Genomic DNA, 14,884 nt, shown 5'->3' with positions numbered 1-14,884 from the left:
GTCCCCTTTAACTGGAGATATCAGGGATTGAACCTGGGACCTTCTGCATGCCACACAGAGGCTCTACAAAATGAGCCACAGCTGCTCAAGCAATTGGTCCACTAGAGCTCAGGGTTGCTTGCTCTGACTGGCAGGATCTCCCTGAAATCTCAGGTAGGGAACTTTACCTGATGACAGAGACTGATAGCGCATTCCTGACCTCTGAGGACGAAAGTCCTCAGGAGGCCAGGAAGGGGCAGCACTGGTGTAAGTGGTCCGGATGCCACCGGCTGCGCCACTTACGCCGTGCAGGCAGGCACGTCCACCAGTGGGGAAGCCCGGACGCCTATCTCCTGGCGCTGCAGTGGCAGCGCTGCCCAGGGAAGCAAGCTGGGTGTTCTGCCGGCCACCCACTGGTGTAAAGGCCGATGCTGGTGTTCCAGGATGTGTGCCGGGGTCCTGGGGGGCGTTCCTGGGGCATGCCGGAGGGCGGAGCTGCTTGTAGGCAGAATCCTGTCCCCTTTTGCCCAGGGTACACCACTGGGATGAATAGCAAGGCTGCATCTGCTTTTTAGCAGGCACAGCCTCGCTATTTTCAATGAGGCGAAAAGCCCCATTTAAAAAACAAAAAGCCTCTAAAAGGCTTTTTTTGACATTTTGGCGGCCAGGAAATGGCTTTGGAGGCACAGTGGCGGCGCCTCGGTCACACTGTCCCCGGCCACCGAAATCTCAGGAATGGGCTGTGAACCTGTGCTGCTATGCAAGCAAAGCATGTGCTCTACCAAGGTGAGATACCCATCCCAAGCCAGGCCTAAATCTCCATTACCCGACAGTGGTGCAACAAACCAAAACCACAGAACAGGAAGAGGCTCCTGTGCTAAATATCCTGCCTGTTTAGTCTTAACACTGAGCCCAGTGGCTGAAGAAAATGCCAGACTAAATAAGCCCACATAGTAGCTTTCCAACCCCTTTATTTTATTTATTTATGGTGGTTCATGGTGGCTACATTAGATTTTTCTCCCCAACACGGGTGGAGACATTTATTTATTCATACCTTGCTGTTATCCCCAATGTTTACATTGTTCTTTTTCTCTTCCTCCACTTGATCATCACAATAACAGCAACAACCACCCAAACCACCCCCCATGAGGTAGGTTTAGGCTGAGAGTGTGTGACTGGCCCAAGGCCACCCACAGAGCTTCCATGGCAGAGTGGGGATTCGAACCTGGGTCTCCCAGTCTGGAACCATACCCACTAGACAAGTGCTTCCCAAACATTTCGGGCCACTGCCCCCTTGGTTCCACAAACTCAACCCCAGTACCCCCTACCCTATCCAACAACACAGTTGAAGGGGCCCACCTCTAGTGCTGCCCCCTTGTCTCTTAGTGCCCCCTAGGTAATCTCACTGCCCCCCAGGGAGTGGTACTGCCCACTTTGGGATCCACTGCACTAGACCATGATATGGAGAACTGCCCCACTGCCTCCTACCTCTCTTCTCCTCCACATCAAGGATGGCCAGGAGAAGAAAGAGGGAAGACAGAAGTGTCCCTAGGGCCTTGGTAAAAGTTTTTTTTGGATCCTCACCAATGGATACAGGAGTCACGGTTCCCAAATGTTGGCTCCCCTTAATTCAATCCCAACGGCAGAACGTTTTGGCCACTTTGGGAGGCTCCCATCTGCGGACAGACCGTGTAGCTGTGACACAGGGAGCCTTGACACCCTGCTCCATCGTCTATTGGATTGTCCAAAATTTTGAAGGTATAGAACTATATTTGTCTCTCCCTTTCTAAAGACCTGGTTAGCATTCCAGCCCACTGTAAACTGCAGACCCTTTTGGCTGGAAGTGATCATAGTATCACCTTGGCAGTTGCCAAGTTTGTTCCCCATGTAGTCAAATCTAACAGTTAGACAGATCTGAGCAACCTGGCACCCTAGTTGTTACAGGCATATTTATTGTTATTATTGTTGCTTTTTTGTTGTTCTGTTGTTGGAACTGCTTGTGCTCAAGACTGTTGTCATAAGAGCAGAGAATGAAGAAAGAAAGAATACAGAAGTTGTGTATTTGCTAACGTTCACCTCAGTTGAGTAGTTAAAGGTTCAATTATGACACAAATAGAAATCACATGAACACTCAAGCTCAAAGCTGATGGACCAGCCCTGTGCACTGCCTCCCTTGAAGAATGGTGCGTTCAAGGCAACACAAGGAGAGATGAAAGCTCTGCCTCTCATGCTTGACCTGCGATGGCTGCTTTACATCTGCCAGTCGTTGACTGATGCCACAGGAGACAGCACGAGCACATGCAAACTTGCCACAAAAAGTGTAAAAATTACGGAGAAACACACAGCTTTGTTCTGGCTGCTAGGAAACCGGTCAGCACAGTTCAGTCCCACAGTTTAGGGCCAAGGATCCTCTGCCCAGGCATGAGGTTTGGATACATGGGAAGCTTGGCAATTTCCAGAAAGATGGTGCCTGACATACAATTCAAGTGGTCGAATCATCATGTCAGGACTCTGTGGCTTGGCCCTTGGTCAGGTGCCCTTCAACCACATACCTTAGCAGCAGCTGCGGACACAGTGAGCATGACGGACACCTCGCTGCCCTTGGCCTTGTCCCACGAAGTGCCGGGCGTGCCCTTCCCCACCTGCTCCAATGCCACATAAGGCTTGACATCTGGGAAAGCTGAGAAGCAGATGGGGAAGAAACAGGATGGGAACTGGAAACACTTTATGCACAAACATATACACTCCCAGATCTAAATAACTGGATAGATAAGGTTAAACAAACTTATGTATTAATTAAGCTGACTTATTATAAAAATGATAAAGACATGGAAAATCTAGATGGTGTCTGGATCCTATATATATTTAAATACTGGATCCAAACTATTCCAATCTGCTATTGGCACAGCCTTCCACCAAACACAAGGAATCCACTGGAGGAAGGCACCATCATTACAGTAATGAACAGTTTAGAACCAACCCTAGATAGTCAGAAAGTTTAGCCCTCAACCTAGGTCCTATTTGCATGTTAACCATTGGCGATACACTACCAAATGCTTCATTCTTACACCCTCTAAAGTCATTGGGATCTTTTTCTGCAGAAAATCAAAACTCTCTTAATTTATATCCTATTCCATCCACCTGAACAGGCCACCAGCAACTCAACATCTCACCCTCCCAAGCATGCATTCCCTCTCCCACCATGGCCATCCCCCCACAAACCTGGGATGCTGGCCTTTGGGATGATAGGTATGACAGGTGACAACGGGCGCTCCTCCATCTCAGACTTGGCTCCTGCCAGCAAGGGGAAGCGTAGCATCTCTTCTCCTAGGACACTCTCAGGTGACGATGCCGGGACAATGCTATCGGGGGAGTCGCTTTCTTCATCACTCTCCATCCTGCAGGGGAGTTTGGAGGGACTGGTGATAAGACTCTATAAAGGCTGCTGCTAACCCCAGCCCCTTCAGATGAATCATAGAGTTAGAAGGGGCCATACAGGCCATCTAGTCCAACCCCTTGCTTAATGCAGGGTCAGCCTAGACTAGCATCCCTGACAAGTGCTTGTTCAGCCTCTGCTTAAAGACTGCCAGTGAGGGGGAGCTCACCACCTCCCTAGGTAGCTGATTCCACTGTTGAACAACTCTTACTGTAAAACATTTTTTCCTAATATCCAGCCAGTACCTTTCCTCCCACAATTTAAACCCATTATTGTGAGTACTATCCTCTGCTACCAACAGGAACAGCTCCCTGCCCTCCTCTAAGTGACAGCCCTTCAAATACTTAGAGAGCAATAATGTCCCCCATCAACCTCCTCTTCTCCAGGTTCAGAGAGGATCCAAACCCACAGCAGGTAATAACAAAAGTCCAAGTGTAGCCATTAAAGCAATCAGTTAAACACGGGTGTGCTACTTCCCTCCACTGACAACGGAGAGTTATATCTCTTCCCCCTTCTTTCTGTGATTAAAGGTTACTATTTTGAGCAGCAGATCCATTGGCAAGACCTCCGTCAGGCTACAGCCCTCAGAAGGCAGCTTCTCCCCTCACAGGTTCAGCACTATATGATTTGCTGCCCACAGTAAGGGGTTCAGCATCCCCTTTCAGCCTTGCACTCTGCCCCTTGCTTTGTCGGGCTGCCTCCATCCTTACCTGACATCCTCAGTTTGGTTGTGGGGTGGTGTGGGCAGGGCGGCAAGGAGGTCGACGCTTTTCACTTCCACTGGGGGAGCATCTGTTAAAAGGGGGAGGGGAGGACAAGGAACAAAAGGTCAGAAGGATGCTCAGAAGACAGGGCTGAGTTTTTGCCCGAACACTGCACAATAATCCTAGTAATGCTCTATAACCACTGACACAGTATTTATTTACAGGGGACTCTTCCTTAAGGGGTCAAAGCGCACAAGGCTGATCCCGTTTGCCACTGCAGGGCGCTGCTTGGCACCCACCTTCCCCCTCTTGAATTTATCCGTACCACTCACTACTAGGGAAGAGTAATCAATTGCAAGATGAATCCAAAGTCACTTCTGCCTCACAGGTTTATTTATTTTACTTCTATGATGCACTGCCACTGCAAAGTTCAAGAGCAGCTTACAGAGGGCTCCTAGTGGCTGCCTGGCCAGAAAGCGACCGGGTCCACCCAAGCTTCATGTCAACGGTGTTGTAGCATCAGACGCTCCTAGACCACTTGAAGAGGTGTTTTTTTTTTTTAATCCTGCCCTTCCTTCAAGTAACTCAAGACAGTATACAGGCCCCACCCCCCAGTTTTGTCCTCACAACCACCCTGTCAGGTAAGTTAGACTGAGAGTGTGCAACTGGCCCAAGGGCACCCAGTGAGCTCCACAGCCAAGTGCACATCCAGACCAGGGTCTCCCCCAGTTATCATCCAACATTCAAACCACTAGACCGTGCTGGGGACTAATAATTCCAGAGCTCCCTTCCCAGCAACATCAGGGCCCTGTGGGACCTTAAAAGAGTTCCACAGGGCCTGTAAGACAGAATTATTCCACCAGGCCTACAACTGAGGACAGCCACAGATGGCATCTGTGCTTGCCCCCCTCTTCTATTCTGTTCATTTTATGAACTATGGGGGGGGGGGGGGGACTGTCTGACTGTAGTACTTCTCAGTGGTTACTACTCTAATTTGAGCACCATCTATTGCTTTATTATGGTTTATACTATTTAATATGGTTTATATTTATTGGTTTTAATGCATATGTATTATGGCCTTTGTATTATGGTTTTAACGTTGTTACCCGCCCTGAGTCCAGCTTCAGCTGGGAAGGGCGGGTAGAAATCTCAAGTAACACATAAATCAATCAATAAACCTTACCCTTTTGACCTTCAGGCTCATGGGGCAGTACTGGCTCCTTAGGCTGCTCAGTCAGCTCCTCCGTCGACAGAACTCCATTCACCAGCTTCTGCTGCACCGAGGGGGGTGGTGTGGGGGGCAGAGAAGACGGCGGTGTTGGCGGGTTGCTTAAGTTGTTCTAGATGGGACAGTAAAGAAGTCAGCGACCACCACAGTCCCCTGCCTAATTCCTCCTTTCCAAAGCCTAAAAGTGTGGCTGGATCACGCCTGCCCCATCCACAGCTCATAGGATCAGTGAGGGAAGCAACGGCATCTCTTCGCCCCAGGAAAGGCTTCAGCTGCTCTGACCTGCTTTGAGATCTCCTCCTGTATCTGGTCCAACTGACTGTCCTCCTTTGGTTTCCCCATCAAGCCCCCACCTCCGCAAATGCTTCCCCAATGCTATGGGCTTGAAGTGGGAAGGGCTTCCCAGTGGGCAGAGGCAGAGCTACGCAGAAACAGCATGGGACACATACTGCACAAAATGTATACACAGAGTGGTGGAGGGCTACAACACAGGAATTGGCAAGCCACATGTGGCACGAAGGCTCTATAGCGATCGGCACCTGGCAGACCCATTCAACCCTTGACGAGACTAATATCTGGCCCCACAAGAGCCAACCTAGAAGCAATAAGAATGAATGGAAGTCACAGCTGTAAGCAATGAGCCCTACGAACAAGCCCATGGCTCACCACCTCCACCCCTCCCTTAAGAAAGCCTTGCAATAAAATTGGTTCCTGACCAGGGCTATACCTGTCCAGAGAAGAAGAAGAAGAAGAGTTGGTTTTTATATGTCAACGACTTTCTCTACCACTTAAGGGAGACTCAAACTGGCTTACAATCTCCTTCCCTTCCCCTCCCCACAACAGACACCCTTGTGAGGTAGGTGAGGCTGAGAGACCTCTAAGAGAGCTGTGACTAGCTCAAGGTCACCCAGCTGGCTTCATGTGTAGGAGTGGGGAAACAAATCCAGTTTACCAGATTAGACTCCGCCGCTCATGTGTGGAAGTGGGGAATCAAACCCTGTTCTCCAGATTAGATTCCACTGCTCCAAACCACCGCTCTTAATCACTGCACCTAGCTGGCTCTCGTGCAAACTTTCAGCAATTCTTCACTGGCCTATAAAGCGTCTTTTTCTCACTCTTGTGATGGCCACCCATACGAAGCTCAAGTTATCATTATGGAGATCGCTGGCAATGAGATCTAAGATCAAGCTCTCCAATAGCCCCCCACCCCCGGCCTGGTGTCCTTTCTGTGAACAGCTGTGCCAGCCCCGCAGGCTGAGAAGAGGCCCAGGGCTGGCCTTACCTTGGTAAGCAGTTGTGAGTAGTAGTCTGGAATGCTGTCCAAGGCAGCGTTCCCAAAAGAGCCCTTAAGCTGGCTTTTGCCGTTGACAGGGCTGCTCCCAAAGGGGCAAAAAAGGTTGAAGTTGGCTGTGATCACAGGCTCCATCAGAGGCAGCAAGGAGAGTTCCTGAAGCATGAGGGAAGAGAAAGAGAGAGAACGGAATTGGAGAGATGGCTGTTTCACAGACAGACACTCCTGGGACAGTATGAAGAGAGTACCTAATAAGCATCCGAGGAGGCAAAATTAATTCTCTGCTTGCATTTCTCTTGACATTAGCCTGCACAGTGGGAATGAATGAGCTGGGGGATGTCCCTACACCTACAAGCCCTTTAGTTTAGAATGATTTGCTCAACCATGGCAGGCATGCCCGGAACAGCAAAGGCACAACAGCAGCTTGACAAGGAGAGTAGCGGAATTATAGAACAGGTCTATGAGACACTCTGCACTAGGGACGTGTGCTTGGGTATATCCTGTCCGACTACATACCTAAAAAATACCTTACCAGTATTTTCGGATATTGGGAGCAGTATTCAGGTATCAGGAATACTGGTATTCAGGTCCTGTATCTGGAATAATTAATATCTGGGCCTGCACTTTAAGGTTCCCAGGCCTGTTTTTTAGCCCTTTAACAGGTTTCCCAGGCAACGGGAAGGAAGCTTGGGGACAGTGAGAGTCCTGCCTGGCCCAGAAAGAGTGACTCGTGGCCAGCAAGAGTCTCCCGTGGCCCAGCAGACCTGTGGGTCTGGCTGGCTCCTTCCCCTCCCTCTCCTCCCTCCTTTTCCAGGGCCATATTTTCCTCCTAGTCTGCACCTCTGCACGTAGGATGGCTTGGGCCACCTTGTTCAGGGGGTTGTAGAAATGGATTGCTTTTAAACTTGGGGGGGTGTCTTTAGTGGACGGGTAGCACTAGCTCTGCTCCCCTGCAATTTTGGTGTAATTTGGTTGAAAAACAACTCCAGACCCCCTGATACAGGTCCTCCATGGGGAATAAAGGAACCCAAGTAATTCTGGAATCTCAGAAAACCTGAACCCCAAAACTGTACCAGGGGACACAAATACCATAGAATACCAGTACTTATGCCCTTCCTGATAACTGAAAATACCGTTCCCCCCCCCAGGTGTACATCCCTCCAGCACACGCACGGTACTTATCTTTCATACACATTAGCAAGCGTAATTTAGGCTTGAAAGGAAAATGTGCATTTTCATCACCATGTATGTGGCTGTTAAAGGGGGGGGGGGTACAAAATTCAGGGCAGTGGTGGCTAGAGAGCCAAGAAAGGGGCTGTTGAAGGGTAGCTGTAGCATACCTGTTCTAAGCACTCTTCTGAATGTGGGGGGTTCAAATATGGTCTGCAGGGAACCCAGACTTTGTCTGGGGAACCTGTGGTAGCTCTTGGCAGCCCTATAAACACAATATGTCTCTCTTGTAACGGAAGGTGACTGAAATTCGGCTTGCATTTCTCCAGTGCAAAATGGGGAGGGAGGGGCCCTGACCACAGAGAAGAACTTAAAGATGCTTAGTTTCATAGATCCTCACTCTGCTTTCTGGATGAGATCCATCCCCTACCCTCTTGGGCAGTTGTAAGGTGGTATACCTGCTTGAGTTGTTTCATTAGAGCTTCGTTGGACTTCACCCCATCTTCCTTGCGCAACTTCTTACGGGAGTTGGCAATTCTCTCTCCAGCCTTTTGACATCGTTTGGGCTTGGGAGGTGGGGGTTTCTTTGCAGTTACTGTATCCTGTAAGGAAGGGTGCCAGAAAGAAAACAGAAGTGTGCTTCAACATGCCCATGTAAGCTTGGACCCATCACAGATTTATGCGGAGGGAGAGGATGTTAGTATGTGGAATAGGACTTTCCCACTACCTCATCCTCCTGCAGCCTCAAATCCCCCCCCCCCAATGCTGTTCTCAGGGAAAAGGGAACTCGCAGGAACATCATGACAATAGAGTCAGAGGCCTGCATTGGGAGGGAGAAATCAGCCACACACAAAAATCACACACATCCCTTTTGCCCATGGACATTTTCTGTGAGACTCAAGGCATAGGCTCTAGTGCATCTTCCTCCCTGGAAAAACCATTTTGTAACACCCCTCTGCCCCTTTCACTGGGTCTGCCTTTCAATCTACACATTATGCAAAGTGAAGTGGTAGAATTCAGGATGGCACCACTCCAGACTGAAGGTGAGAAGGTGTACTTTTGAATGCTTCCACATTTAAAAAAAGAAGCCAGCAACATCAGACAGAAGGCTATGCACTAAGCCTGCATCTCTGATTACTTATATGTCACACAACTACTGTAACTGACAAGTAAATACAGTCGTGTGGGGAATCTTATGTGGAGGCTTTCAAGCCTCTCCACACCATCTGAAGTTGCACAATCCAGCTTTCTACTACCTCATTCCAAAGTGTGGAATGCCTCTTAGGGACACACAACTGAAATGTCAACAGATCAGTCATTCTGCAAATCAGTTAGCATGGTTGTTCTCAGCAGAAGTTACATTCTGGAACTTTTGTAGCAATGAGCGCGCTTTACATAAAGGGGTTGTATCCAACGATTTCTGGCAGTTGGGGGAGGATTTTGGCAAATTCCCCCCTTTCACTGCAGAATACCCCCCATATCACACTGTGGTGTTTTAGGGGTCCTGTGAACCAAGGGGACAATGCTTTAGGGATTGCAACAGGAGGTGGGAAAGTTGGTTGGGTACTATCTGATGCTGGACATGTACTCTAAGGTTGGTAACTTTCCACTCAACTGAGCACTTTGGCTAAATGTTCTCTACACATCCTTTTCTCCTAGGACAGGAACAATCAGAAAGAGGAGAGAGAAATGCCTGAAATTAAATTAGATCTCTCCCAAGGAGCATGAAGAGAAGTGGGGGCAGTTCCCTGCTTTGGGGTTGTAGGAGAAGGGACAGGACAGGAATAAAAGAGGGAAACTAGGAGGTCACGTATGGGATTGGAGCGCTTTCGCAGAAGATTTAGCAGACAAGTTTGAGGAGGTGAAGAAGAAAACCAGAGGGATTTTTTAGACAGAACTTTTTCTTTTTCCTTTAAGCTGGGCTCCAGCCTTCACAAGAACAATCACACATTCTGAGACAGATGAGCAAACAGCTGTTGAAAAGGGGACCTTCTCAGGGCACAAAGAACCCATTACTTAATTAGCCTCATGGAAAAGGCACACATACTATCTGTTGGTGAGGAAAACAGGAGGAAGTGGGTAGAGGTGGATAGAACAAGGAGTAGGAAGGTAAAAAAATGGGTGGCCCACAACAGCTAGGAGCAGGGTCAATTAGTTGGGGGGGGGTGAGGAAAAGAAGGGTTGGATTTCTAAACCCACTTTCAAAATCTGTAACCAGAAAAACTCACATTCAAAACCTAGATAACATCTGCAACTCCTGGAAGGGAAGGGTGACAGCAACTTAAGGGGCAAACCTTGACAATGAGCTGGTAGCCACGGTCCCAAAGAATCCTTTCTGACCTTTTAGGGGGACTCTAAACGCAGCACACTTCCCCCTCCACAACCATGATGAGTATGCTGCTTTAAGGGAAGGGAAAGGCCAATGCTCTCTAATCTGTAGCATCAATAATGCTATCAGAATACATGCTGTACAGACACATGGATTTTACACTCCCTGGCCATCAGTCAGTGAAAGGATGGGCTTCTGAAGGATTACAGCGGGGCCTGGTAAGAGCAGCCGCTACACTGACAATAAAACAAAACCCGACACTTGGTCCTTTCTGTGTATGCTCACCGCTCTCACGTCTGGGACTGCCTGCAAGCGGCCCTCCGCTCCAGCCACTTTTCCGTCCACGTGGCCGTTGACATCCCCTGAGCGCTGCGTTGTGAGCGTCACATTCTTGGCCCGCAGCAGCTTCTGCAACAGAAGGTGGCCAGCTTCAGAACGGGCAAGGCTGTTGGTGGTAGCAGGAACGGTGGCGGATGCTGACACAAGATCCCCGTTGGCCTCGCGTTTGACCAGCTGGGTGCTGCTCATCAGGGCACACTGTGCCGCCTCCTCCTTGGGTTCTTGTTTGATGGTGACGGGTAGAAGATCGCCGGCGGGGGCCGGCACTCTGCCTACTGGGGGAGAAGCAGATTCCACCCCCTGCCCATTGACAGCGCCTTGCTCCACGGAGTCTTTGGTGGGGCGCTCAGAGTCCCTGAGGTTGCAGGTCCCAGCGACGAACTCCTCGGTGCGTGGGACAGGAGGGGCTAGCTCAGGCAGAAGCAGGGGACTGGGGGTCGCAGGCTGTTTTCTCTCGGTGGGGGTCAGCCGCTGCTCAGGGCTTTTAGCTAAGATCACAGGGGAGGGTCTCTTTGGCTCTGAAGGGCTAGGATGCTGCTGGGCAGGGGGGGCCACACCAGCACCACTCAAGGGCACAGAGGAAGCCTGAGGAGTGGGAAGCCTCAACACCCCCTGCTGTTGGGGACTACTCGTCGCCTGCTGGCTCACAGGTACCCTCTGCTGTTCCACAGCGGCGGCGAAGCTTTGCTCGGGACGAATCTGAAACACGGCGAGAGGCGACTGTCTCTGCGGCTGCTGTGCCGCTGCCCCTGGCAGGGACAGCTGCTGAGCAGCCGGCTGACATGGCTCAAGCGACACCTGGGCCTGCCCTTGGTAAGGGTCGGCTTGCCGCAGCGCTTGGTTCTGCTGCTGCTGCTGCTGCAGCAGGTTCTGCTGATGCCGTTGCATCAGCAGGGCCTGCAACTGCTGCTGCTGCTGAGGAGTCAGATTCCGCAGCTGGGGGTTTTTGGAGATGACCCCCTGGAGCTGGGCGCGGATCTGGCCCATGACCGGGCTGGACAGGATGCTTTGGCCTTGGGGCAATGACTGCTGGACCATCATGCTTTGCTGTTGTTGCTGCTGTGGCACCATCAGCCCTGGTGTTTTAGGAGGACCTGCTGGGCTCTGCAGGTGCTGATGGTGCTGGTGGTGAAGCTGCTGCTGCTGGGGGGGAAGCTGTCCCGGCAGGCCTTTGGGAGGCTGCTCCAGGCTCTGACCCGCCATCCTTTGCTGCTGGGCCATGATATTTTGCACTTGACCTTGCTGCTCCATCTGCGGGCTTAGCAAGTGGGGGGCCTGAGTTGCATCGCGACGGTGCTGTTGCGGGGACACTTCTTGCTGCAGGGGACCATCCCTGGGCAGGTGAGTCCGCAGCGGCTGTTGCAGGAGGCTGCTTTGTTGCTGTTGTTGCTGCTGCATGCGTAGCTGCAGGGAGCCCTGAGATCCCAGGAGAAGGTGCTGCTGCTGCGGCGCCTGGCCCATCTCCGCCGGAGCTTTCTGCTGCTCCCCGTGCTGCTGGAGCATCAGCTGGGAGGAGGGCTGATCCTGCAGAGGGGCTCCAAGGCTGGCCATCCCTGGCTGCTCCTGAGGACCTAGCTGCAGCTGCCCCCCCAGTTCCTGACCCCCCACCAGATGGGGCCGCAGCGCCTGCTGGGGCACGCCGTCCGCCCCCTCTTGAGGTGGCACGGCGGCACCTTCTGGCCCTCCCTGCTGTTCCTTGACAACCAGGCCCTGCTGCGACGGGCCCGGGTGCATTCCCTGACTCAAGTGCATCTGCTGGTTCAGAGAGCCGTGCTGGCCAAAATGCTGGATAGGCTCCGTGGCGATACTCTGCCCTTGGCCCACCATGCCCCCAGGCTGAGCGGCCTGCCCCAACAATCCCGGCTGGGAGGCCTGCCCCTGGCCCAGGGCCCCCTGCTGACCAGCCTGCCCCTGGCCCAGCCCCCCTTGCTGAGCAGCCTGTCCTGGGCCCAGGAGGGCCTGGTGTTGTGCCATCGAGCTTTGCTGCTGCTGACTCAGCAAAGTCCTCTGCTGCCCGAGAAGTCCCGGTGGCTGCTGCTGCTGCTGTGACAGAAGCAGCCGATGCCCCATCATGCCTTGCGCCTGCTGGGCCAACTGCTGAGGGGATCCCAGGGCCCTGTGCTGCTGTGGAGCCAAGAGCATTTGCCTCTGTGAAGCTTGGTGACCCATCACCCCAGGGTGCTGCAGCATGGGATGTCCAAGCATGGACTGTTGCTGCTGCTGCTGAGGGGAGAGCTGCTGGACCATGACTCCCGGCTGGCTGTTCAGCAGTCCTTGCTGCTTAGGGAGCAGGTTCTGGCTGGGCTGGGGGGTGGGCGGTGGGGGAGGGGGCTGGCCCATCAAGCCAGTCTGGACAATAGCGCTTGGCTGCTGCTGCATCGAGACCTGTCCCATGAGGCCTTGCTGCTGCTGCTGCACCGAGACCTGTCCCATGAGGCCTTGCTGCTGCACCGAGACCTGTCCCATGAGGCCTTGCTGCTGCATGGCCATTTGTCCCATGAGGGTCTGTTGCTGCTGCGGCTGCATCGACACCTGCCCTATGAGGTTTTGCTGCTGCAACTTCTGGGCCAGCTGCAACCTCTGCTGCTGCAGCTGCCTTTCCTGCAGGAGACGATTACTGGGAAAGAAGCTGTTGCTGGTGGCGCCCCCTGGAGGCTGCTGCTGCGGCTGCTGCGGCTGCTGCCCCATGAACGGCAAGCCCTGCTGCACCGCCATGGTGGTGGATTGAGGAAGGCGCAAGCCACCGGCCTGGCCCGCTAAGCCCTGTGGCCCCTGTTGGAGGCCGTGTGCAGAGAGCAGCTGGCCAGGGAGCTTGGCCATGAGGCGGGGGCTTTGCGAGGGGCTGAGGGCCAAGACGGTGGAGGTTTGCTGCTGATGCTGCTGTTGCTTGTTGCGGTACTCGGCCATGAGGTTGGTGTGCTCCTTCTGCTGCTTCCGAACCTGTCAGAGAGGGGGATGGTGGGAACATCAGCACAGAGAAACAATCCATCACCCCTTTCCTTGTTCTCCCCTTCCACAGATTGGATAATCTGTTCAGCTCTGAGGGAGGCACTACAAACATGGGTTTTTTTTTTCCTGTTTGTAATGGAAGCTGAAGTTCTCATGATGTTCAAACTCGGGTTCAGATCTTATACTAGTTGAGCAGACCAGATATACCCGAAGCTGCATGCAGCATCAGTTCCTTTCCAGCCCGCCTGCAAATACCTCCACTGCTCTTCTGCTTTCAGCTACCCGAGTGATCTCTCTCCCTGCTTTTCTTCTCCCTCTCCCAGTCTGAGATCTTACAGCAACTTTTTATCTCCTGTATCTATAACAAGCCTTCCGATTCAAGTGCCACCCTTCCCATCCAAATGCCACCCCTCCATTTCCACAAGCCTTCTGATCTGGTCTATGAGCATCCTTGGTCATACTAAGAAAAGTGCTTACAAGCCAAGCCAATGGAAGCCCCGGCACGGCTGTTTACCTGATCCAGCTGCTTCTGGATCTTGCTTTGCTGCTCAGTCACCAACTTGAGCTTTTCGGCATCTGCCTCTGGGAACTCCCGGCCCGCCTTTTTAGCTGTCCGCTGCTTGGCACACAGGGCCTTGCGGGATTTGCGGTGCACTCCTATTTGCTCTTCCAGAACCTTCAGCTGCATCTGCAAGAGCTGCTGTGTGTGGAAAAGCCACTCTTCGTACTGCCGCTGATCAGCTTCATCTGGGTAATGAGAAAGGAAAAAACAAGCACAGGCCAGTTCATGCTTTGCATAGAGGTGAGGGAAACAGAGCTCTGCAGTTCAAATATAAAAGAGACACTACATGGACCAAAGCAGGATTTCCAAGCTGACTTACTTTACATGAAGGGGGTCTCAATGAGACGGTCTATATATCTGAAATTCTACAATTTTTTTTGCAAGAAGCAATATGATAGTAAGGAATACAGATAATCAAGGGACAGGAGGAACTGGGGAGGAACTATGGCTCAGTGTGGAGCCTCTACTTAGCATGCAGAGGGTCCCAGGTTCAGTCCCCGGCATCTCCAGTTAAAGGAACCAGACATGTAGGTGATGTGAAGGACCTCTACCTGGGACCCTGGAGAGCCGCTGCCGGTCTGAGTGGACAGTGCTGACTTTGGTGGACCACGGGTCTGATTCAGTATAAGGCAGCTTCATGTGTTCATGCGTTCAGGAGACAGGCATGAATGGAGGGGGGAACGCTCCACAAGAGTGAGACACAACAGACATGCTATTCCCCATTATGCTGAGTCACAGGAAACAGGCAGCACTACAGCTCACCCATTCACAAACCTCCACTAGACCTTTCCAATCCACAAGCGACTATGGCAACCAAGAAATGCAATGACCTCATCGCTGCTCCAGCTGAGACCCTCTTGGTTATGGCAAGCAAACAAGCACGTTCAACTTACAAAA

The 14,884-nt window shown here is 51.9% G+C and overlaps 1 protein-coding gene across 1 annotated transcript in view; it reads right to left on the bottom strand.

Moving 5' to 3' along the window:
• Positions 1 to 14,884, bottom strand: part of KMT2D (lysine methyltransferase 2D) — a 93,155-nt gene that overhangs the window by 14,722 nt on the left and 63,549 nt on the right. The window contains exons 29-37 of the mRNA XM_056849107.1: positions 13,940 to 14,172; positions 12,901 to 13,416; positions 10,423 to 12,780; positions 8,267 to 8,410; positions 6,630 to 6,794; positions 5,303 to 5,459; positions 4,126 to 4,207; positions 3,202 to 3,377; positions 2,532 to 2,659 (exon numbers count right to left, since the gene is read on the bottom strand). Of these exons, the coding sequence (XP_056705085.1) occupies positions 2,532 to 2,659; positions 3,202 to 3,377; positions 4,126 to 4,207; positions 5,303 to 5,459; positions 6,630 to 6,794; positions 8,267 to 8,410; positions 10,423 to 12,780; positions 12,901 to 13,416; positions 13,940 to 14,172 (3,959 nt within the window). The remainder of the gene's footprint in view (positions 1 to 2,531; positions 2,660 to 3,201; positions 3,378 to 4,125; positions 4,208 to 5,302; positions 5,460 to 6,629; positions 6,795 to 8,266; positions 8,411 to 10,422; positions 12,781 to 12,900; positions 13,417 to 13,939; positions 14,173 to 14,884) is intronic.

This window comes from Euleptes europaea, chromosome 1 (assembly GCF_029931775.1).
Source record: "Euleptes europaea isolate rEulEur1 chromosome 1, rEulEur1.hap1, whole genome shotgun sequence".
NCBI classification, from domain to species: Eukaryota; Metazoa; Chordata; class Lepidosauria; order Squamata; family Sphaerodactylidae; genus Euleptes; species Euleptes europaea.
Note: the sequence above shows the minus strand (reverse complement) of the source record. Positions and strands in the feature narration are given on the sequence as shown.